This window comes from Physeter macrocephalus, chromosome 12, assembly GCF_002837175.3.
Source record: "Physeter macrocephalus isolate SW-GA chromosome 12, ASM283717v5, whole genome shotgun sequence".
In the NCBI taxonomy this organism is placed as follows: domain Eukaryota; kingdom Metazoa; phylum Chordata; class Mammalia; order Artiodactyla; family Physeteridae; genus Physeter; species Physeter macrocephalus.
In genome coordinates this window covers 44,341,206-44,365,847 of record NC_041225.1, presented here as the reverse complement: position 1 = coordinate 44,365,847, position 24,642 = coordinate 44,341,206, and the positions used below count along the sequence as shown (strand labels likewise).

The 24,642-nt window shown below is 53.7% G+C and overlaps 1 protein-coding gene across 5 annotated transcripts in view; it reads left to right on the top strand.

Annotated features, from left to right (window-relative positions):
• The window catches only part of DNMT3A (DNA methyltransferase 3 alpha), a 105,449-nt gene that overhangs the window by 47,005 nt on the left and 33,802 nt on the right, over window positions 1-24,642 (top strand). For all 5 annotated transcript variants that reach the window (XR_008618851.1, XM_028497211.2, XM_028497213.2 and 2 more), the window contains 3 exons: window positions 8,627-8,897; window positions 14,867-14,910; window positions 15,352-15,498. Coding sequence is in view for 4 of the 5 variants with exons in the window: in XM_028497211.2 (XP_028353012.1) it covers window positions 8,627-8,897; window positions 14,867-14,910; window positions 15,352-15,498 (462 nt within the window). In the remaining variant the exon portion in view is untranslated. The remainder of the gene's footprint in view (window positions 1-8,626; window positions 8,898-14,866; window positions 14,911-15,351; window positions 15,499-24,642) is intronic.

Below are 24,642 nucleotides of genomic sequence, written 5' to 3'. Positions count from 1 at the left end.
CGTCCGGAGCCTGTGCTCCGCAAAGGGAGAGGCCACAACAGTGAGAGGCCCGCGTACCGCAAAAAAAAAAAAAAAAAAAAAAAAGAAAAAAAATGTGCTGTGTTTATCTGGAGGATTTTTGAGACGGTGGGAGGTGTGAAGTGAGGGGCGTCATGTTTTGGGAAGCTCACTCTGGCATCCGTGAGCATGATGGGGTGAGCACAGGAGAATGCAGGGAGATGGGATGGGGGGGGTACATTGGGGCCAAAAAATGCCCCCAGAGCCTGTTGGGGGGCGGCCGTGATGGGACAGAATTGGCAGGGCCTGCAGTGCTGGGCTGTGGACCAGGGAGAGGGAGGAAGGTGCTGTCGGCCCCCAGGGCCAGTGGCAGTGGTATTGTCAGAGACCGAGACTTCTGGAAGGGAGCAGGTTTGGCAGGGGCCCTTTCAGAGGCTGATCTAGTTACCTGGTCTTATTGGGGGAGCATCTGAGTGAAATCCCAGAATCTCCATTTTGTTTTTCCAAAAACCCCTGTTTATTTTCATCCCTCCCCGGCCCCTTCCCCAGAGCCACATGTTCCAGGCCCTCTCCAGCAAGAGGGGTTCATTCCCTCCGGTCCTGAGCCCCGTGGGCTTCCTAGGACCCCGTGGGCGTCTCCGGAGCCCGGGCTGCACCTGCCCCACTCCCGCTGCTGCAGGGACCTTCCGCACACGCATCTGGGCAGAGTTGTTGACGTTGGTCTTCTTTCATCATCCTCACCTAGAGAATTTTGTGCGTTTCAGTTCTGCCACCTCAAGAAAGATATACGGAGATGGAAAAGCTCCAGGGAAGGGCAGCTAAATCGATGAAGGGGAAGGCGAGGCAGCCAAGTGAGGGCAGACAAGAGAGGTTACGGCTCTCCAGTCTGGAGAGACGAAGCTGAGCGGGGATGTGATTAAAGCTATGAAGTCACGCTGTAGGGTGGGGCAGGATGAGCATTGCCCCAGCGGGGGTGGGCGGGGGTGGGGAGACACCCATCAGAAACTTTAGAGAGGTTCGTGAAGCACAGACAAGAAAGCACCATTTTCCATGCTGAGTTCCCTTCTCACCCAACCTGTCACCCTAGGCCTGGATGTAGAGGTTGAAAACAGAAAAAAAAACTGCGAAAGAGGTTTACTTAAATACGACCTGGATCTTCTCTACATAATGGCTTTTTCAAGGGAGGCTCCAGCTCACCCTGAAATCCTTTGAGGTTGACTTCAAAGAGCACAGCCAGGCCCTCTTCCAGGTGGACAGGTGTCCCTGCTGGAAGCGGAACCCCGGATGGGCCGCCACTCACCAGGCATGCTAGTTCTTGCATCCATTTGTCACAGTTAGCAGGGGCCCCGACTGAGTGACCTCTAAGACTTCACCACACCCTGAAATTCTCTCTCCTCAGTCCTGAGTCTCTCTCTCTCTCTCTCTCTCTCCACACCCTGAAATTCTCTCTCCTCAGTCCTGAGTCTCTCTCTCTCTCTCTCTCTCTCTCTCTCTCTCTCTCTCACACACACACACACACACACACACACACACACACACACACACACGCACACGTGCGCGCTGGGAAGGAAGCTCCCAGCCTCAGTGGTGAGAGAAATGGTGGCACCTAGAAGTCATACCCAAGCTGGGGGTCAGACTTGCCAGAGTTGGCCCTCTTTGGCCTCTGGTCCTTCTGTCCCTTGACCCCACTGGTGGTCCTTTTGGCCACTCCACTAGGGAAAAGGAAATTGGAAGGGTCAAGGTCCTGGTTCCAAAGTCTTGGGGTCCAACTCCATTCACCCCAGGAAGGCTGAGCAGGGAGGCATGTGGGCCTCTCTCGGGAGTAGGCGTGGGGGACCTCTCTGGCTCTCCCTGCCTCAAGGCCACTTCTGGCCGATCAGAGCAGAGGGCTGCCAGGGGAAGGGGCTGCAGGAAGGCCTGGGGCAGAGGAGACGGGGGAGCCCGGGCCCAGTGCCAATACTTAGGGGACGGGGCTGCCCCGCTTATGTGGACGGTTTGGCTGTTTCCTGAAACGAGAGTCAACCTGGGAAGATCCAGGGCACGGTGGGGAGCTGAAGGGTCTGCGAGGCACTGGAGTGAACGGAGGGTGTGGCTGGAGGGGGATTGTTTGCGTGTTTTTGTTGACATCACTCTGGGGCATCTGAGCACATCTCTGTCCTGCGGCTGGTGAGCGGGTGTCTCTGGGCCATGATGAACCCCTTGTGTGTCTGTGCATGTGATTGCGTCTCTGTGTGTCTTTAATCAAGAGGCCATAGCTGGCCAGATGCCAGGGTCCCCGGCTGGCACAGAGCTGAGTGTTCCAAGTGCCTTAAAGGCACAGTGGCGATGAGGGGGGGAGGTGAGAGGGCAGGAAGGCTGGGGAGGGCAAGGTGAGGCCATCCCACATCTGCCAGCCTCTGGGCCTCCCCCGGCCGGAGCTGCCCCGGAGTCTGGGGATGAAGGCCCCTTTCAGCAGCAGCTCCTGGCACAGGAGGAGAGGGTGAGTCAGGTGCCCAGAGCCAGGCCAGAACGTGGCTCCGACCTCCAGGGCCTTCCAGTGGTAGAGGCAGGGTCCCAGGTCTCCCCCCTCCACACCTGGGCCCCGGTAAGCCTGCGCCCAGGGCCGTGCTGGAGAGCTGACCCGGCGCCCCGTCTCCCTTGTATCATTTCCCTCGCCTCTTAGCTTTCGTGTGCAGGTATCATACCGGTCAAACAGGCCTCAAAATCCCTTTCCTGTTTGGAGCCCCGGCACTCTTCCCCACCTTGAGAGACAAGGCCTCCCTTCCTGAGGGAGGGTTGGAGTTCTGGGGTCTGGTCCAGACTTCCAGCAAAGGGGGAGGGGAACGGGGCAGGGTGGGCAGCTGGGGGACTGGCTTTGGCCTGGACAGGTTCACTGCAGGAGGTTCTCTCTGGCTTTGCCTCTGGCCTTTTCCTGGGGTGGCTGCTGCCTGGGAAACAGCTGCAGCCTTTCCCTGGCCCTGCTCAGGCACATCAAAGCCTCCTTTTCCCTCCTTGGATCCCTTGGGATTTGAGGTTGGGCTTTTCCTGAGACTCAACCCAGAGGGGGGTGGGGCTAGCTTTCAAATGCCTCTCCTGTACCTGGGTCATTTTGGAAGCTTTACCACTTAGAAGGTGTGTGACCTGAGGCAAACCTTGGAGACCTTTTCCTTGGAAAAGTGAGAGTAACACGACCCATCAGGATAATGGGGATAATTAAGGTGATCAATTGTATAAGCATAGTTATGCCCTTAGCACTGGGGAGCTTTCGGTGCAGCGGTTGGAAGGAAGAGAAATAAAAAGATAAATAAGGCAAAGCACACAGTCTAGGAGGGAGACACACAGTAAACAAATAATTAGGGAACATGTGAGGAGTGCTCTAATGAGATAGGATGTGAAGGTGCTTTGTAAACAAATGTGGTATGCGGTGGGCTAGGGCACGTGAGTGAATGCTGGGGTGGACGTAAGGGCCAGGCTCCACAGGGGCTTTGGGGGTGTTGGGAGCAAGGCTGAGGGTTCTAAAGACCAGGGGGCCTGGCACAGATACCTCCCGGGGTGTGTGTGTGTGTGTGTGAGAGAGAGAGAGAGAGACAGACAGACAGACAGATTTTAAAATGTTCCTTAGAAGACAGAAAGTAGAATAGTGGTTGCCAGGGACTTGGGGGGTGGGGGGATGGGGAATTTTGTTTAACGGGTACAAGAGTTTCAGTTTGGGACGATGAAAAAGTTTTCAAGATGGACAGTGTTAATGGTTGTCCAACAGTGTGAATGTACTTAATTTCACTGAATTGTACACTTGAAAATGGGTAAAATGGTGGGCTTTATGTTGCATATACTTTATCAAAATTTTTTTTTACGTTTTAAAAAACTGGTCCCTAGAAAAAGTCCCTGGTCCGTGCGCCTGTCCTCAGCCCAGGGCTTTTCCACAACAGCACCATCCACATTTGGGGCTGCATAATTTTTGTGGTGAGGGCTGTCCCCTACCCACCAGAAGCTACTGTCCGTCCCCCCGACCCACAGTGTGGTGACCAAAAGTGTCTCGGACACATTGCCAAATGTCCTCTGGGGGACAAAATTGCCCCCAGCTGAGAACCACTGCCTTCACTGCTTGGAATAAGCTGCTCACAGGAGAGGCCCGAGGAGCAGGTGGGCAACAGAGGAGCAGGTGGGCAACAGAGGAGCAGGTGGGCAACAGAGAAGCAGGAGGCCTTTCCCTGGGGTGGAGGGGTCTTGCCTGGAAGGAAGGCAAAGATCAGCAAACTCTGAGGGGCCCCGGGAGGTGGGCAGGGTTTGCAGACCCGGGGTGAGGCGCACAGTGGGTGATGGGGACCAGGCTCTGCTCAAATCTGTGTGTCCACCACCCAAGGGCGGAGAAGTGAGGGGGCCCGTGGCTGCCATTCCCTCCTCCTGCCCTCTTCCCGTACCCACAGGTGAGAAGAAGGGGGGGTGCCAACTGTCACCTCTGGCTGCTGGTGGTGCCTTCTACAGGGACCAGGGGCTTCTACTGCTACCCCTCCCCGCCAGGGGAAACATGAGTGTCTCAGGGTGTGCCGTGTCTCCTTTCAAGGCAACTGTAAAGAATAAAAGCAAACAAAAACAGGATTTTTAACAGTTACACCTGACATGCGACAAAGCTGAAACTCCCTCTAGACGTGTGAACTGGATGCTCTCACTCGTAACCTGGTCTTTGGCATTAAGGGATCAATTATGACTATTGAACACCTGCCAGGTGCCCTACTCCCCGCCCGGTCTAACCTAATAAAGCAAGTCCCTGCCTCTAGGAGGCCACAAGCTAGTTGGGGGTGGGGGGAAAGGAGGGCACGGGCCTGGCTGGGGTGGCCACTCCTAGTGGCTTCCAGGTCTGCTCTTCTCACCTGAGATGCCCTTTTAGGGGGCACCCGGCTCCTCTCTGGAGATTTAGAGTCGCGTCAGTCCATTTGCCTGTGGACCTCCTTCCTTCCTCTCAGTGGTTTCTTCTGGGTGGATTTGACCTGCCCAGTTACCCTGAACTCCAGAGGGAGGGCTAGTGAGGGGCCACTACTAGCTGTGTGTGTGTGTGTGGGGGGGGGTTCTTGATGGGTAAGATGGATCAAGGGTTGACCGTGGCAAGAGTCAGCAGCTCCCCTAAGCCCAGAGCTTTGGTCGACTCGGGGCCGTCCACGACCAGAGAGGGCGGGCAGTGGAGGATGGGCTGGTCGGGAAGAGAGGAGGGGGAGGACTCGTGAGATCAGGGCGGATTTCAGCCCGCTGCGCTACCCCCTGGGCTGGAGCTGTGCAGAGTGCTCCCCTGCCCCTCATCCACCCACCTCTGGAAGGATGGCGTGTCTCGGGCTGCTGCAGACTGGGGTCCTCCAGGGCAGGCCTGGGAGGGGTGCCCGATCGGGGTGGGTTGGGACCGTGGGGCTGGGTTGGGTCTCGGAGCAGGTACTCCTGGGTCTCTATGCTATGGAGCTGGCAGTCAACAGGAAGTGAGTCCCAGGGTGAGAAGAGGCCGTGTGGTCCCCGGGCAGGAAGTGAGTGACAGCGGAGTTGTCTGAGCAGTTTGTGGGGCTGGGAGCCTGCCTCTACTTGAGGTGTCTGTGGGGAAACAAGTGGCTAGAGGAAAGGAGGACACGGCATGGTAAGAGATTGGCGCTGACCCAAACTTCTCAGCCTGAGTTGGCCAGCGGGATCCCCTACCCACCTCCCTGGGAGTGCCGCGTTTGGGGCTCTGTGGCGCTGGCACAGCCGGGCCTGAGGGTAGCAGTGGGGGCCCAGGCGTGCCTGGCTCTCTGGGTTGCCTGGGCCACCTGACTCTCTCACACACAGGAGCCTAAGGAATGAGAGGATTTATCCAGGGAGGGGAATTCTAGGCCAGGGAGCCTGCTGGTTTGAGCAGGGAGGTGGGAAAGACCTTCTGAGTCCTGAACAGGGTGTGTGGGTCCTGACACCTGGGGATGGCAGCTGAAGAGAGAGACGGGGCCTGGCTGCTCCCCTGGCCGTCCTGCGTTTGGCCTCCTGGCTCTGCCGGCTTCAGCCCCCGAGTGCCCAACCCTAGTGGAGGACTTCTCCCTTCCGCCAGAGGCCAGAGGCCTCGTCTTCCTCTTGCTGCGGCCCCCCACCCCCGCTGCTGAGGCGCGCACACGATTGGAGCTTTCTGCGGGAGGTCTTCCTGGAAGCAGGCCTGCCCCCAGCCGTCCCACACAGCCCTCCACACAGCCAGGAGAGCAGCCTGGCCAGGCCGCGCATTCCCTCGGCTTGCCCTCAGCTGCTCCGTGCTGGGACTCTCGTCCAGGGAGGACGCTGGTTTTTATTTTTGTTATTTTTTTCCAAGGCCCTCGTCCCTATTCGCCACCCCGGGGGTTTCCTCCACATACAGCAGTGGGCTCAGAGCTGAGATCGTAAATCCTTGGAGCAGAAGCAGCCTTGGAGGCTGCCGGGCCTTGCAGGGAGGGTCTGGGGAAACCAGCGCTCTCTCAGGCTTTGGGGGGGGGTGCTTCAGGGATACAACTCTCCGGAGGGAACTTGGCAGGATCTACTCACACGTAGATGGGCAGGCCCTCTCCCCCCAGCCAGTCCACTTCTGGGACTCTGGCCTACAGAGATCCACAGGTGCGCAGAGCTGTTAAGTGCAAGGGGTTCACTGCAGCAGACAGCAAATCAGTCCAAAGGCCCACCATTAGGAGATGGTTTGAGTAAATTAAGGAGCATCCATTCAATAGAATGCTGAGCAGCTGAGACAGAATGAGCCCGATCCATACGCACTGGTATGGAGAGATGCCCGCTGTGCTTGCTAAGTGAAAAAGCAAGTTGCGGAACAGGATAAGTCTTATGATCCCTTCTTAGGGGAAAAAAAAACCTGGATCTGGATGTGTGTATAAATACATGTGTATAAACATGTAACTTACACATGATTGTAGATGCATAGAAAAAAAGTTGAGAAAAGCTACTCGCCAAACTGTTAACAAGCAATTGAAAAAAAATCTTTTCTTAAATTTATTTATTTAGTTTTTGGCTGCGTTGGGTCTTCATTGCTGCGCGCGGGCTTTCTCTAGTTGCAGCGAGCGGGGGCTACTCTTCGTTGCGGTGCGCGGGCTTCTCATTGCGGTGGCTTCTCTTGTTGCCGAGCACGGGCTCTAGAGCGCACGGACTTCAGTAGTTGCGGCACACGGGCTTCAGTAGTTGTGGCATGCGGGCTCCAGAGTGCAGGCTTGGTAGTTGTGGCGCACAGGCTTAATTGCACCGCGGCATGTGGGATCTTCCCAGACCAGGGCTCGAACCCATGTCCCCTGCATTGGCAGGCGGATTCTTAACCACTCCGCCACCAGGGAAGTCCCAAACTGTTAATAATGGTTCACCTGTGGGGAGTGATTTTGGAGGTGCAGAAGTGAAATAGGAGCTTTAACCTTTTACTACTCGTTTTTGTGTGGTTTGAATTTTTATAATATATGTGTCTGACTTTTATAAACAGAAAAAAAACTTGAAAAGAAGGAAACCCTCCATTGGTCTAGCCTAGTCATCTCACCTTATAGGTGGGGAAACTAAGGCGCCCTCTCAAGCAGCACCGTCCTGAGGTGTTTGCTGAGGTGGTGCCGCTCCCGCCCTTCTCCAGACGGCTGATCTGCAGGGGAGCCGATGGGCAGGGCTGCTGGGGGCGGCCTAGTGCCCGCGGATGTGGCAGAGCGCCAAGTATAGGGGACTCTTGTCTCTCCTGCCCCGAGAGGACACCTTCGTTCCTTCTGATATGTCCTGGCCTACCTGCCCCCAGATGGCCAAGGACCAAGTGCTGGCCACACTCTGTCCTCAAGTGTGTGGCCTCAAGCTAATCACAAAATTCTCTGAGAGCCTTCCCAGGGAGGTCGAGCGGCTCTGAGGGGTAACGGGTGAGGAGCTTTTGCCCACCGTGCAGTGACACTTATGCAGGACGGTTATGACAACTGTCAGTGTGATTCTTATAGCAAGCTCAGTTCTGAGACTCTTGGGGACAAAGCGAGACACTTCCTCTTGGAGGGGAACGTGGCGCCGCGTGCTAGGGAGGGTTGCTGCAGAGACTGCGGTTGCTGGCTGGGGCCTTGTCTCTCCTGGGGTCTGAGCACCCAGGAAAGGCTGTGGGCCGAAGCTCAGGGAGAGACCTGTGCTAGGCTTTGGGGCCCAGAGGAGGCCCTCTTTCACCCTCACACTCCACCTGGCCAGGCAGCAGCTTGAGAGACCAAGAGGACAGCCAGGGGGGCTTTGGCACAGAAGTCAGATCAGCCCGGGGTTACTAGAATCTTCTGAGGAGGGGTCCTGGTTTGAAGTAGGGATAGTGTGAGGAGCATCTGTTTTCAGTAGAGGCCACAGAGAAGACTTGGGCCCCCTCTGTCACCTCAGTGAGTGGGGATGGCCTGGGCTGGGGCGCAGCTGGCGGTGGGACCAGGCTGTTAGACCTGCTTGGTTTCTTCTTCCGTTTTCCTAACTGGAGTCCACAGACCTCTAGACTTCAGGGGGGTCAGGCCTGTGAACCCCTCGAATCTGAGAGAACAATTGTGAGTGTATTTGACTTCATAAACTTTTATGTGAACACAGTTTTCTGGACAGAGGGTGGATAATTTTCACCGGAATCTCAGATGGGTCAGTGATGCAAAAGGGGCAAAACCCACTGGTCTTAATGCTCCCCTCACGTTCATCTTTCCAGGTGGAAAGCAGTGACACGCCGAGGGACCCCGCCGTGACCTCCAAGTCCCCGTCCATGGCCCAAGACTCAGGCCCCTCAGAGCTGTTACCCAACGGGGACTTGGAGAAGCGGAGTGAGCCCCAGCCAGAGGAGGGGAGCCCCGCCGGGGGGCAGAAGGGCGGGGCCCCAGCAGAGGGAGAGGGTGCAGCTGAGACCCCGCCCGAAGCCTCCAGAGCCGTGGAGAATGGCTGCTGCACCCCCAAGGATGGCCGGGGAGCCCCTGCAGAAGAGGGTAAGTCCTGGGCAAAAGCAGGGCAGCCTCTGCGGGGCTGGCTGGGATCCCCCTGAGGGTTAGAACCTCGGGGCCTAGTGGGTCCCAGGAGGCCTGGGCTGGGCACGGTAGCGGAAGGTCTGCTTGCCAAAGCTGTGCCCTGCAGGCTGGATACAGCCTGCACACATGTTTTATTTGGCCCATGTAGTATTTTAAACATTTAAAAAAATGAGTTGCCAGTATTTAAGAATCAAGAAATTTCACATAAAAATCTGGAGTTTTGGCTTCTCATGGAAAAAAAGAAAAAGCTAGATCTGGCAACAGTGAGTTTACAGAATGCCATTGGTTGCTGGACTGGGGTGATAGCTCTCTCCCCATAGGCTGGTTGTGTGCCTCGCTTTCCCTCAGCCTTTGCCTGGCCTACTTACCCTTCCGCAAGACCTGCAGCTCTTCGGGATCCACACGTTGGTAGCCCCTGGCCTGGGTGCTCGAGGGCAGCAGATGTCCTTGTGGACAGTAAAAGCCCAGTTAGCGATTCCCAGTGCAGATGTCCTGAGCCCACCAGGGTTGAGTGGACCGGACTGAAGTTTGGTGGTGACAGATTGGGGGAGGGGAAGAGCAGGGGGGAGTTGGGTGTGCGCTGCCCAGCCCAGGCCTCTTCCTCTGAGGACTTTGTGGCCTAGCCCTGGAGTCCTGGAAAGTTGCCCACTTTTCTCTTTAAGGTTAAGCCAGCGATTTCGGGGCCAACAGAGCTGTAAACATGTTAGTAATGAGGACAACTAGCATTTGTACGGGGCTTCACAGTTTACGAAGCACTTTCTCATACATTATCACATTTGATCCTCCCAGGGCCCTGCCAGGTTGTTTTGCATATGTGCATTTTAATTTCAAAAAGGCTTCCTTCCTAAGTGTACATGATGGAGTGAATCAATCGATTAATTGGCATAACTTAATTTTGCATGCATTCAAACCTAATATTCGTGCAAGGGAGAGAGCATCTCCGGAAAAGAGATTCCCAAATTTATTTTAAAATATCTTTCATTCGTCTATTATTCAACTAATATTTATGATGCTCCCACCATGTGCAAAGCGCTTTCTGAGGTACTCACTCTGCATTTGTTGTTTTATTTACTCTTCCAAACAATCTTCTTCAAGAGGGATTATTATCCTCATCTTAAGGTGGAAAAAAATTGAGCCTTAGCGAGATGAAGTGACTTGGTCAGGGACCCCAAGCCTGTTAGTGGCAGATCCAGAATTTGTTCCATCTTGGTCTCTAGCTTCAGCGTCGGTGTGCCCTTCCCAGATCCCCTGCTGTTCTGGAGTGGGGCTTGGAGTGGGGGATGGTCCTGAACTCTGCACCCCCGGGGGTGTGTCCTGACTCGTGGTGGGAGTGGCCAAGGGGCCAGAGTGGAGTGAAACTGGAGGAGAGGGAGAAAACGCCATCCTCCCCTTACAACGGCCAGATGTGCAAGAGCAGAACCGGGGAACCCATCGGCCCTTCCCACCAAATAGGCAGCTCCTGGGACCCCACCATGGCTTGCACCCAGCTACCACCCAGGGCCGGGGCAGCCCTTGCTGCCTGGTGGGATGGAACCAGCACTCCAAGGCTGCTTTTAACCCGTGAGAGTTTGCTTTCGGTTTGGGATTTCCCCGGCTCTGTTCGTTCTCAGGAGCAACTCCTTCGGTCAGTGAACAGGGGTTTATTAAACACCCATTTGGTGTGTGCCGGGATCTGGGGAAACCATCACAAACAAAAACCTGGTTCTTGTCCTGGAGGACCTCACAGTCCACTGGAGAGATAGATGTTAATGAGAAATGCACACTTACAAGTGTGTGATTATACACAGAGATAAGTTCTCTAAGGGAAAATAAACATGCTTCTCTGAGGAGCTGTAACAGAGGAACGCCAGCCAGCCTGGGCTGTTACACCTAAGCTGAAGGATGAGCTGGGGTTCACCAGGGGAGGCGAAGGGCTGGGAGGGGGTGAGAACAAGTGGGAGGGAGCATGGTGTCCAGGGACCTGACAGAAACCTACAAGTCTGGAATGGGTGGGGGGGAAGGGAGAAGGGTGTTGAGACGGCAGACAGGACCAGCGCAGCTTCAAGGCTGCCCTCTCAGGGGTTGACATGATCTGCTTTGCATTTTGAAAAGATCCCTTTGCCATCTGGATCCTGGAATGGAACAGAGGGACTGGGAAGCAGGACGAGGGATTAGGAGGCTGCTGCAGGCGCCCAGGGGAGGAGGGTGGATCTGGGGAGCTGTGGTTGAGTGCCAGGGACACAAGGGGGAAGGGGAGAGGTGGTTCAAGGGTTACTCCTGGGTTTGGGACTTTCACATATTGAGCGGATCCTTCTCAGAATCTTAGTGCAACATGCACTGGGCAAAAACGTCCCACGTGTCCTTGATCTTCAAAATTTGGCCTTGGGGCGCTCCTGTGTGGCCCCAGCTATTCAGGTAGTGGGGATGCTGGCAGGGATCAGAGCTGGGATCCCTAAAGGTCACTGTGAATTGCCTGGATGCTGAGACTGGTGAGCTGTTACCTAGAGGGGTGGGCAGTGGCCTACTGGAGGCTCGGCCACTGGTCCAGCAGTCAACCACATAGAACACATACGCAGCTGCTTGGTTCCAAGGAGGAAGGAGACTGAGGCCCCAGGGTGGAAGTGAATTGGCCATGGTCTCCTTTCGGTTCCCCTCATTGCAGGTCTCTTTTCAGGGGCCCCATCCGTCTGTCCCGGAACCACTTTCATTAGTTCCTACACAGGAAAAATGGAGGACTTTAAGGCAGTCTTGGCCTGGGCACCCTCCCAGGAGCCCCAGATCTTGATAGTACAACCAGGAGAAAGGAAGAGCAGGGGAGATGATGAGTTATAAGGACAAGAGCCACCTGGACAGGCAGGTGGTGGCCCTGGAACTGCTCCTGCACTCTTAGCACTGAGGCCGTCATGATGATAGTAGTAACGATGGTAATGTGGCTTTCTTTTTTATTTTATTTTATTTTATTTTATCTTATTTATTTTATTTTTTTCTGAATATTAACTATGTGTTGAGTGTTCTATGTCCTTACTACTCAAAGTGGTCCATGGACCAGTAGCGTCTCCTGGCATGACCTGGGATGTTAGAAATGTAGAATCTCAGGCCCCACCCTAGACCTACTGAATCAGAATCTACATTTGAAAGAGATCCTCATGATTTCAAAGCATATTAAACTTTGAGAGGCCCTGCTCTTTATGTAATTCTCTTATTCAATCCTTGCTAGCATCTGAGGAAGACTTTTTTATCCCCCATTTTTCAGGTGGGGAGACTGAGGGTTCAGACAGGTTAAGTAACTTACCCGAGATTATACAACTAGTAAAGGACCAGAGTAGGGTCAGCACAGAGCTCCTCTCTGCTTACATTGAACACGCAGTATTGGGCTAGTGACTGCCCTCTGAGGCCAGCCTGGCCTCAGCCCTGTCATTGAGATTTGGGTTCACTTTAAAGGGAATTTGGGGGTGGCCCCTGGCAGAGTATAGCCTCAGACCAACAGGTAAGTGTCAGAAGCACCCTGGTCTCCCCTGCCCCCAGGATATGAGATGCCCCAGGGTCATGTCCAAGCCTGCCAGGGCCACCCTGGAAGGCACACAGCCACCTGGCCCAGCCTGTGACCCTGGACCTGGGCCAGGAGCAGATGGGCTGCAGAGGGAGTGTCGAGAGAGCAGCTGACCCCCCTTGACTCAGGACAAGTGCTACATTCTAAGGCCGCCCAGTTGGTTGTTTTGCTGGGACGGGCTGGGAAGTGTGTGTGTGTGTGTGTGTGTGTGTGTGTGTGAGAGAGAGAGACAGAGAGAGAGAGACAGAGAGAGACAGAGAGAGAGAGAGAGACAGAGAGAGATAGATCACTCAAGTGGGCATGCGCAGAGTATGTCAGGGAGAAAATTCCAGAAAGAAGCCAGTTGGAAACCTCATGAGGAAAAATTCTGTTTCGGGGAGCATGGGGGCTGGGGAATGAGGAAGCGGGGAGCATCAGGGTGGTGCCGTGTAAAATAAGCTAGCCGGCTTGGGAGTCAGGAGCTCTGAAGTCTGATCTCAGCTCTGGCAGTACGTCTCTCCGCTCCTGGGGCCTCAGTTTCCCCATCGAAGGGCTGGACAAGTACCCCATCATCTCTACAATTCCTTCAGCCCCGACTTTCTTTCATTCTAATGAATAGATGATTCCCCATAAACCACATGCCACGGAGGGTCCCCGAAGGAAGGTCCCAGGGGCCACTAGGCTGCCTCCTGATCCAAGGGTGGGCGCCCCCTCCTGGCAGCCCAAAGCCTCACTAGGGCAGAACGCGGAGGGTCTGAGAGGAGGGGGGATCCCCCGGGAAGGAGGGAGGCCCGGAGCGGGCAAGAGGGGAAGCCCGGCTCCAGGGCACCCGAGAAAAAGTTGGGGAGCTGGCTGTGGTGAGACAAGAGGGCCTAAAGGAAGCTCGAGGAGGAGACAGAGAAAGTCCGGTGAGACATAAAGGCCTGCTGTGTACACAGCCTTGGCGAGTACATGTGCCCCCCACTTCCTCCCGCCCCTGGGGGCAGCTGGCACCGCGGGGTCCACACCTCCCACTCTCCCGCAGGTACTGGCCCTGCCCTCCCCGTCCCTGGGCTCCAGGTCGCCAAAGCCCAGAGCAGAGCCCCGGGTCTTCCCCAGTGAGAAAGGGGGAAAGAAACATCCTCTTCAGGGACTGAGGATTCAGAGACGTTCAGTGCTGTAGCTGGTTTCCGCCTCAGAGCCAGGAGATGCAGGAGGGGCTGTTTTTTCCGTTTTGGGCTCTTTGTCTCCCCTTCACACCCCCCTCCCTGCCCCCCCAAGCGACCATGAGCCAGCTTTAGTGACCTTCCTGCTTTGGGCCCAAGCTCAGTACTCTTGGCTTCAGACAAAGGAGTTCTGGGGCCCAGGTGAGAGGAGGCTCACCTCCCACTCTCCTCACCCCCCAGCCCAGCCCCATCCTCCAGCAGGAAGCTCAAAGGCATAATTAACCCAGCCAACAGCCAGGCCAGGACTGCAGACTCCGGGATGTGATGGGCCCCTGAAGGGCGTTTGAGAGGTGAGGACCCTGAGTGGGGGAGGACCAGGGTAGGAGCGCAGGGACATTCTGTGCCCCCCGCCCCGGACCCTTAAAGACGGTACTGCTGGGGCTTCAGCCCCCAGGGGAGCCTTCCCTTCCAGGAACTGGAATCAGGGCCCATTGAGGAACTGCGGGGAAGAAGAGCAGGGAAATGCTGCCTTCCGGAAGCATTAGAAGGGTTATGTACCTTGATTCAGTGAGGAAAAGGCCTGGAAAGGTTACAGAGGTCACATGGAGACAGTTGGAATCCAAGGCTTCTAGAATAAAGGCTGAACTCAGACACCTAAGAATGGGTGGACAGTGGGGGTACCGAAGCAGATATTCATGACAGAAACGCAATATTGAGAACTTCAGGAGCACCTTAGAAACCATTTCCGGCATCTTTATTTTCCAGATGAGGAAACTGAGTCTCAAAGAGACGAAGTTGTTTCAGCAGAGTCTTGCTGCAGTCTCCCTGTGCCCTCCCCCTCCCCCTAGAGCATCTTTGCTGCCCCCCACACATACAAGTCAATGCTCCCTTCCAGGGCCAGGGAGGGCTGTGCGGTCTGGCCCCTCCTCTGGGAAGGGAGCTCTGTCGCAACTGGGAGCAGCCGAGGGGGCTATTTCCAGACCCCTTCTGTGTGCCTGAGGCACTCGATGGGCCAGAAACCACAGTGCTGGCTTTTCTGTTGTTCCTTCGGATTTGGGCCTCCAACCCTGCCCCAGTCCTTTTTCTGCCCTGGCTGTGCTCTGAGTCCTGGGGCCAGCATGACGCCTGGCACACAGTAGGCCATCAGGTTTGACACAGGAATGACTAAACGGTTGGAGAAGCCCTATCCCCGTGGCAGGGACCCCAGGCACAAGGTGAGGCCTCCGAGCCACTCCTGTAACTCCGCCGACAGTCCCTTTGTTCTTCCCTCTCCACAGGCAAAGAACAGAAGGAGACCAACATCGAATCCATGAAAATGGAGGCAAGTGTTTTCCTCAACCCCCAGGGGCTCTGTGGATCCTGATTCTAGGAGAAGAAAGCCACCGCTCTGACCGACTGTGGCGAGTGTGTGTGAGGGGCCCAAGGTGGCCCCTGGCCCCTTCTTTACATGTCCCTCCGTGAGGAACAGAGGAAGTGGGTGTGGAGGTTGGAAGGCCCCCAGCGAGGCAGCCAGCTGGTCCCCCTTCAAGATCAAGTACCTCCCCTCCCAGTTTATGTCCTGCCCCACATCCCTCACTTCTCCAGCCCAGACAGGGGCTTGGCCCGCACTCGCAGGGCTGGCATGTCTGGCCAGGAGTCAGAGCTCTTGTGTTCTGCTCGAGGTGAGTGCCTCCTTGGTTTCCCCTCCAGGAGGAAAAAACCCTGCAGCGGGGCTGTCCGTGCTCACCTTAATGCCAGTCTGTCTCTGTCGTCTCTGTCCTAGGGCTCCCGGGGCCGGCTGCGGGGTGGCCTGGGCTGGGAGTCCAGCCTCCGCCAGCGGCCCATGCCGCGGCTCACCTTCCAGGCGGGGGACCCCTACTACATCAGCAAGCGCAAGCGGGACGAGTGGCTGGCACGCTGGAAAAGGGAGGTGAGGTGCCTTCTGGCCTGGGCCCCAGCCTGTCCCACGGAACTGGGAAACTGGAAGTTAGCTTCAGCCACTGTCTGCAGCTGTTGTCAGGCCCTGGCTGAGCCTCAGTTTCCCCTTCAGGTTAACCTCTCGCACTTACAGGGCACTGCTGGATCCCTAGGCAGTGGCTGGGTCTTTGTCCTTTCAACAAATGTTATTGGACATTTACTGTGTAACCAGGCAGTGTCTTAGGCTTTGCGTGTGTAGAATTCCTGCCCTCGTGGAGCTGACATTCTGATGGGGGAGATGGACAGGAAACAAGTAAACAAGGGGTTGAAGTGGAGGTTAACAGAGGCCTGCTTTAGGTGAGGTGGTCAGGAGAGGCTTCTTGGAGGAGGTGGCATTTAAGTTCAGGCCTAAAGGAACAGAAGAGCTGGCTCTGTGAGTTGTGGGGTCGGGGAGAACATTCTAGGCAGAGGAAATAGCACAAGCGAGGCCCTGCCTTGTTTGGCTACGTGAAAGACCGATACTCCCAGAGTGAACTGAGCAGGGGAGAAAGCGGGGCCAGATGAAGCTGGGAGGTAAGCAGGCTCCAATCATACAGGGCTTTGAGGTCCCGGCCGAAAGCTGGGGGTTTTTTTTGTTTTGGGGGTTTTTAAAATAAATTTATTTATTTATTTATTTTTGGCTGAGTTGGGTCTTCGTTGCTGCACAGGCTTTCTCTAGTTGCGGCGACCAGGGGCTACTACTCTTTGCTGTGGTGCGCGGGCTCCTTCCCATTGTGGTGACTTCTCTTGTTGCGGAGCACGCAGGCTCAGTAGTTGTGGCGCGTGGGCCTAGCCGCTCCGCGGCATGTGGGATCTTCCCGGATCAGGGCTCGAACCCGTGTCCCCTGCATTGACAGGCGGATTCTTAACCACTGCGCCACTAGGGAAGCTGCCCTGAAAGCTGGTTTAACGCTGTGTCCTGGGAAGCCACTGAAGGTTTCTATGCGGGGGAGTGATTTGATGTGGATTAAAGGAGCAGCAACGGAGACAGAGAGGGACAGATCCGGAGATTTAGAGATAGAAACAGCAGGGCTTGCTGATGGATGGGCGGGGTGGGGGAGGGGAGGGAATGGAAGCATGACTCCCAGGGGTTTGGCCTGAACACCTGGGTGATGGGTGTGCTACTTCCTTAGGTGGGGAAGACTAGGGGAGGGAGGAGTTTGGGATGAGAGAGAATCAAGGGTTTATCCTGAGATGCTGAGGAGCCTGGAGCGTGGAGCGTGGGGAGGTCCAGGCTGCAGATCAAAGACGAGAAGGCATCAGGAGCAGAACCTGGCATTTAAGTCCACGAACGCTGATGAGCTCATGTAGGAAACAGGAGAAGAAAGCAGAGACAGTGTCCCTGGATTCTGTCCACAGAAACCCGACACTTACAGCCACGTGGAGAGGGGGAATATGGCAGCAGCAGGGCTGAGAAGGGGCCTGGGAGGAAGAGCTGCGCCTCAGAAAGGAGAAGGTTTTCCAGAGGCAGTGGCTGCCCAGCCCTGCGGAGGCTGAGTTGAGACAGGCTGTTAGCACCTGCCGATCTGGAGGTAGCTGGTGACTTTTCTTAGAGAGGCTTCTGTGCGGGTTGGGAGGGAGAAAGCCAGCCCAGGGAGGGCTTCAGTAGCGAGAGGAGGTGATGCCGTGGAGACCAAGGGGCGAAACCAGTTTACGAAGCACCACTGTGGGGCTGCTCTCCTGTATGTCTGGTTAGTAGAGAGAAGCCCGTTGACCTACCGGCACCAGGAAGAGAAGGGAAACGCGAACTGCCACCGCCTGGGGCCTCTCACCTTCACTCTCACTTGTCTTTACCCCAGGCCTGCAAAGGATGGTGTTATCCCGTTTGCATTGTGTGAGAACTTGCTCTAGAGAAAGTTCAGTACAAGGTGGGGGTGGTGGTGGGGGGGTGGCTACTTGATTGTTTCCAGTTCCTTTGGGATCCAGGAAGGCAGAAATTTCTCTCCCGGAGGAGCCTGGAAAAGGGACAGCCTGTCCAAGGTCTGGGAGAAGAGAGGCTTGACTCTGAGCATTAAGTGTGGTCTTTGGGATGGAAATTCATTCGGGACCTGGGTCTGTTCCCCTGTGGCCTGTGGGAGGGGCTTTGCTTTTTAACCCCTTGTTATGAGTGGCCTGTATTTCTGCTCTCCCTTAGCCCTAGGGCCAGAGGCTAGATATAAAGACTTCTTTTTTTTTTGCTTTAATATTTATTTTCTCTGGGATCTTCGTTGCTGTGTGCGGGATCTTTTAGTTGCGGCATGTGGGCTCTAGTTCCCTAACCAGGCATGGAGCCCGGGCCCCCTGCATTGGGAGCGCAGAGTGTTCACCACTGGACCACCAGGGAAGTCCCTAGATATAAAGACTTTTATGCTTGAAAAGCTTCTAGAAATTTGGTGATCCTCAAACTGTGCTCCCTTGACGAAGCAGTATGGAGGCCTGCTCTCAGTTGCAATAAAAAAGGCAGTCTTTTCTCAACTCACAGGGAAAAGTAAGATAATAGATACATTTTCTCAATTTTAAAATTTCCACTAAAATTTAAAAAGACTTTTTTTTTTATTATGAACCTGTTCTGACATAGACAGAAATAGAGAGACTAGTATAATGAACCCCCATGTACCTATCACCAAAGTGCAACAACCATTAAAAGCTTTTCTAGAAGAAAGAAACCTTTGGCATCTGCTTCCCGCAACCAATAAAGGTCACCAATGAGCGTGAACAGAAAAACTTTAAAGTTGATTTAATTTACCATATTTTAAGGATGCGTGACTTGAGATGTAGAGACTTGCACCCAGAATATATTTTCTGCTAGTAACGTTGTTCCTTGTTCATATGATACAACTCAAGATTTCCACGACTTCCGGAACAAGCGCCAGAACCCTTGAGCCCCTTATTTCAGACTAGGGGCTGGGGCTGCAGAGTTATGAGCTGGCCACAAGCTCACTCAGGGCACAGGGAAGGGACTGGAATGGGATTCGAGTTCAGGCTCCTACTGCCAGGTGGGGGCTGTCCCCAGAGACCACACTTGCCCCTCTTGGGCTCTGCCAGGGCGCTAGGGAAGGGCTAGCTGCACGTAACAAGAGCATTGGGGAGGACTTCCCCGGCAGTCCAGTGGTTAAGACTCTGTGCTTCCACTGCAAGGGGCTCGGGTTTGATCCCTGGCCAGGGAACTGAGATCCCACATGCCTTGCGGCCAAAAAGAACCATGGGGAAACACAGGTAGCTCTCGAGATTCCCAAGTGCCCCTCAGGCTGAAGAGCAGTAACTGTCTTCATCAGGCCTGTTTTCTAAGTGGCTTACCAAGGGGAAAGAAATCCGTCCTCCTTTTGCAGTTTCCTCTTAGTTCTCTGGCACTTGGCCCTTTCTTCTGAAACTTCCTCACTAGGCCTTTCTGACCTCGTCCCCAAGATTCTTCCCCATCTCCTCCAACGGCATCTTCTTAGCATCCTCCTCTGTCCCTTGACTGTGGCACCCCCAGATGTCTGCTCCCTCCCTTGATAGTGGCACCCCCAGATGTCTGCTCCCACCCTCGGCCAGTCTTTAAAGACTTTTTTTGGGGTTGTGTTGGGCCTTCGTTGCTGCGTGTGGGCTTTCTCTAGCCGCGGCGAGCAGGGGCTACTCTTCCTTGTGGCGTGCAGGCTTCTCATTGCGGTGGCTTCTCTTGTTGCAGAGCATGGGCTCTAGAGCGCAGGCTCAGTAGTTGTGGTGCAGGGGCTTAGTTGCTTCATGGCATGTGGGATCTTCCTGGACCAGGGATCGAACCCGTGTCCCCTGCATTGGCAGGCGGATTCTTAACCACTGCGCCACCAGGGAAGTCCCCTCGGCCAGTCTTGATCCCCTTACCAGTTGTGTGCTCTCATGGATCCTACTCCCAAAAAAGACACATTCCCTACTGCCGAATACAAGGAATACAAGCTGTTTCCCAGACAATGCCACTGGGAGGTCCCGCCAGCATTTCCAAACCTCAGAATGTGACGCCTGCCCTTTGAAGTTCCTGCAGGACACCATCATTGAGCTGACAGTCAGAACCCTCCCTGTCTGAGTGCCGAGTAAGATACTGGAGCTACGAGAAGCCTAGGGGATTCCTGGTTTTCCTATGATAGGGCGAGGGATCGGGCACCTCAGGAAGAGCATCACCAAGGGACTTAGACTAATTCTGCCTGGGGTCCTCCTCCAGTCAGCAAGAGCTGGCTTTTGGCTTTTAAAGGATGAACTTGAATTGCGGGAAGCGGGAGGAAAGGCACCGCAGAAAGAGACATACAGCATGTGCAAAGGTTCGGAGGCACAAGACAGTGTGGCCTTTTCAGGAATGGAAGTTCATGGTGGTGGGTGATGGAGCACGGGGTGCAGGTGCAGCGCTCAGAGCAGCAGGAGTGTGTCGGGGAAGCTGGGCGGGGCCCAAGGGCCTGTGTGCCCTGCTGCGGTGCTTCACCTGATCCCAATTTGCACCTGGCCCACATGCCCCACCTGTAGGGCCTTCTTCCCTCAAAACATCCCCCTCGGCTTCGTTTCCTTTTCCCGTGACCACCCTTGTCAGTCAGTCCACAGTTACTGAGTGAGGTCTGCTCTTTCCTGGGCTGTCCAACTGAGATTATCTGCCTCCCCAGGCCTTTAAAAAAAAAATTAAGAAGACTTAGAATATCACAAATGAATGAAATTTTAAATAATTGGATGAGGAAAATGGGGCATTTCCTCCTTCCCTGAGGCTGGAGTGGGGAGTCCTGCTGGAAATGGGATGCTGGTGTCTGTCCCATCTCCTATTCTCTGCATCTCTTTACCAGTCCTTTTAAGGATTAATCTCTGCTTTAGTCATGACCAGGTCCTGCTACAAAACCAGCAATGGCTCTCCACTGTCTCCCCATCATGTCAGAAATCCTCTGGTTGTTTCTCAAGGCTTCAACCCTCACTGTGACCCCCACGATGGCTCCACCCCACTTCACTACCATTCTGTAATAGGAAGGTCCCCTGTGAGGGACCAGTCTCCCCTTTATACGTCCTTCCTCCCTGCCGTTGTTCCTGCTGTGCTTTCCCCTATCCATTCTTCAGGGTTGAGTCCCAGGGTTGCTACCTCCTCCAGGAAGCTCTCTAGGGTTTCTCCAGTCCACACTGACCTCTTCCCTCCTCTGCACCCCTGTAGTCCTTACTGTTAATATTGTTGGGTTTAGCAGTCAATTATATTTCATAGAGTATTTTTCACTAACTCTTTCTTACGTGTTATGTCTTCACCAATCATGCCCAACCTGATTTTGGGCAGGGAGAACAGGCTCAATGAATACCTGTTGGTTGACTAAGCAGTTGGGAGGTGGGTGAATACGAGACCTCTTCTCAGGGAGCTCAGGCCCAAACCATTGGTTTGCAGGGGTGCTGACAAGTGTACCTGGAGAACAGCATGGGGCCGGGGGACTGTGGGCGGGCTCCCACGGGTAAGGCAGTGCCCGAGTCTTCGCCACCCTGTGCTCCTGCTGTTCCCACTGGGCCTCTGCTGTGCTTGAGCCGAGGAGAACCTTCCTTGGCCTGGCAGAGCTGGCCCAGGCCTGGGCAGCTGGGAGGGCAGAGGCGAGGCATCCCTCCACCCAAAGGAGGGCAGTTCCGGGCTCCTCCTTCTGACTATTTTCAGAACAGAGTGACCCTGAGGGAGCACTTTAGGCTTAGGAAGGGCTTCTTACGGGTGTTACTTCGTTAACCCTCGTTACTGAGAGGCAGAGGCCTGGCCAACCAGCTGGAACAGTCATTGAGCCAGAGAGCCTGCAGACTCCCAGTGTGTATCACTGTTTAGGGTTTTAGGACACAGTTATGGCCAGGTGATGTTATGACTCTCATTAATCTCTTCACCCCAACTGATTCTAAATTACTTAGAGCCAGTGCACCATGTTCTGCTGATCTAGGATCTGGTTTCTTTCCTGGCTCCCAACCCGAAAGGAAGGACTTCTGCATCCTTAGACTTATTAGATGCTTAATATATATTAAATACTGATAACAAATAATCTGTGGTCCAAATATCACAGTCTCTCCTCCCCTCCCCTCTCCCTCCTGCCCTCAGACCCCCCCTCCCCTCCTCACAGGCTGCCCTCACGGCCTTCTCTTTCCTGGAGGTGCGTCCAGATGCTGACTCGGGTGCTTACTGGATGTGGGACCTTCAGCGTCACTTACTGAGCACAGCTGAGGTCCCTGTGCTGTTTCTAGACTTGGCTCTACTCTGCTCTCCTGGGCATGTCTCATCTTCATGGGAATAGTACTCACCAGTTTGTTTTCTGCTTCTGCCCAACCTGAGCTTGTTCCAAGCAGGCCCTCTTGGCACCTCTGCCCCCAGGGCTGCCATTCAGGAGGTACTAGGTAAAGGTTTGCTGAATGAATGAATGAATAATTCAAATCTCAGAGTTGTGTGGGTTAAGAAGGTATACTACATAACACTTATAGCACAGGGCTAGCATATAATAGGACACGGATAACGTTTTTGTTTTTTTGGGCTATGCAGCACAGCTTGTGGGATCTTAGTTCCCTGACCAGGGATTGAACCCGCACCCTTGGCAGTGAAAGCATGGAGTCCTAACCACTGGACCGCCAGGGAATTCCTGGAAATGAATAATTTTTAAAAACTGATTTTACATAAGTATTACACAAATACATTCCTGTTAAAAAAAAAAAAAAACAACCCATCCCTCCCCAATGATTTTAATTCCCCCATCAGAGAGGTACCTAATGCTATCAGTTTGGTGTATATATGACATGATTTTCTCTATCTATCTATGTGTGTGTGTAAATATATAATTTTGCTTCACAGCTGCTTTTTTTTTCTTTTCCTTTTTTTTAATATATATAGAACCACACCGTAGTTTCGTTTTACAGCTTGGTTTTTCGCTTAGAATAAGTCTGGGCAACCAAGCCACGTACTTACTGTTCTATTCCACCATATGGATTGCCACGATTTTATTTAACCATTCTCTTACTGGTGGACATTTGTGTGGTTTACAGTATTTTACTGCATAAGCACTGTAGCAGTGAACATCCTGGGTCATGCCTCTTTGTGCGTCTGTTTCTCTAAGATAGATACCTAGAAAGAGAAATGCTGGGTTGAAAGGAATGTATATTTTGCATTTGATACAGTCTGCCAAATTGTCCTCCAAAAAGGGCAGTGCCAATTTATGCTCCCGTAAACAAGGTATGAGAAGATTTCCACCTTTGCCAACATCAATATTTTGCTAATCTAACGGGTGGGAAAACGGTATCTTGTTATGATTTTAATTGGCATTTCCCAGATAATAAGTGAGGTTGGACATCTTTTCATATGTTTATTGGCCATTTGTGCTGCTGCTTCTGTGAGCTGAGCAAATGTTGCTTCCTCTTGCTTTATAACCCTGCAGTCTCAACAGACTGTGCTTCCTGTCGGCCCTGGGAAGAACAGCCTGTGAATGTCCAGCCTGTGAATGTCATCTCCTGCTGTGCTATATTCCATTTAATAAGCAACCGCTAAGCACCTACTACGTCGGGGGGAGCATTGTGCTGGGGGCTTTGGGAATAAGGAGATGAATTAAGTGTGATCTCCTGGGCTTTAGTACAGGAGATGTGAGAAATGGCAACACAAAGTAGACCATTAAGGACTAAAACTAAATTATTAGCAAAGTATGTGCGTAGCAGTTTTAGGGGATTCTGACTGGCAGACGGTCCTTGCTTATTCACTATATGTAAACTAATGAAAACCTGAACCCTTGCAGGATGGCCTCAAAAATAACATCACCCTTGAAGGAGATGATGCCATTTGGAGCAGCATGACAAGTATACTTTACCAAAAGGCTGAACACATTTTAAAGGGACTCCTGTGACAGCTCGTAATCAGTAGTGAGTTCCAGGGCTGGCCTTTAGGGCGGGCTGTGAAACTGTCATCATAGAGGCGCCCCATTGTCTCTTAAATGGACCGGCTGTTTGCACACTGGCGTGTTCATTCCATCTGGGGGGGCACAGAGAGAAGAGCTCTTAGAACAACCCTCACTTTTTAGTGGTGAGAAACAGTAGTGGGGAGGATGGTCGTAATTTGAGTCTGGTCCAGCAGCGGCCATGGCCAGGCCTGAACTAGGCCAAAGGGGTAGCTCTGTGAGCACCTACTTCATGCCAGGGACTGTGCCGAGAAAGCATTAACTTTCGCCACAGTCCTAAGAGATGATAAAGTTAATTTGTGTATCAGGATTCACAAAATGGAGGCCACCCCTGTGGCCCAGCCCAGCTCACAAATCTAAACCTAGGTCAGTGCATGGGAATTCCCTGGTGGTCCAGTGGTTAGGACTCTGTGCTTCCACTGCAGGGGGCACGGGTTCAATCTGGGGTTGGGGAACTAAGATCCCAGCATGCCTCGCGGCGCAGCCAACAAAGTTTAAAGAATAAAATAAAATATAATAACATATAATAAATAAACCTAGGTTAGTGCAGTTACAGGAAACTCTTGCCAAGGAATCCTAACATCCACCAATCACAATCCTCCAGCTCAGTTTAGCGAGCTCACCTTCCCCTAGGAAACAGGACCGGCTGCCTTTTAAGGAAATTCCATCTCTCCTAGCCAATCACGCCCTGTTCCACAGTGCCTCTTCTAACAGTAGGTGAACCCCGCTCTCGCCCAGCATCCCTGGGAAAGAGCGCTCGCAGCTCTGAGGTGCTGTACTCCCCCAGTCCAAGGACTGTTCTGCCTTGAATAAAGGACATCAAACTTGTTACTAAATTGTATTATGTTTTCATTTGACAGGTATATTATCTGCAATTACTATAAGAACTAATTTTTATCCCCATTTTACGATCAGGAAGCTAAGATTCCCCTAGGTGAGGAGGTTGAGAGCCACGTGGATATCCTTGTGGAGAGGCCCATGGGCTAAACGAGACTCCAGATTGCATGCTGCTTCTGTTTCGTACCCAGATGACTCCACTAGAACCGGGTCTTCCTGATTTTCAGTCTTGGCTTCCCCTGAAACAACAGAATGGGGCGGGAGGGAGCACACTGGCCCAGCCCTCCTGCCTAATGCTGCCTCACCCCACCTCTGCCCTCACCCCGCCTGGGCTGCCGATGATCAGGCTGCTGGGTCTTGCCAGGTTGGGGTCCTTTTCACCCTGGGGATCCCTCCTGCACTTCCTGCTCCACTCATTTGGTCCTGAGCCCTTG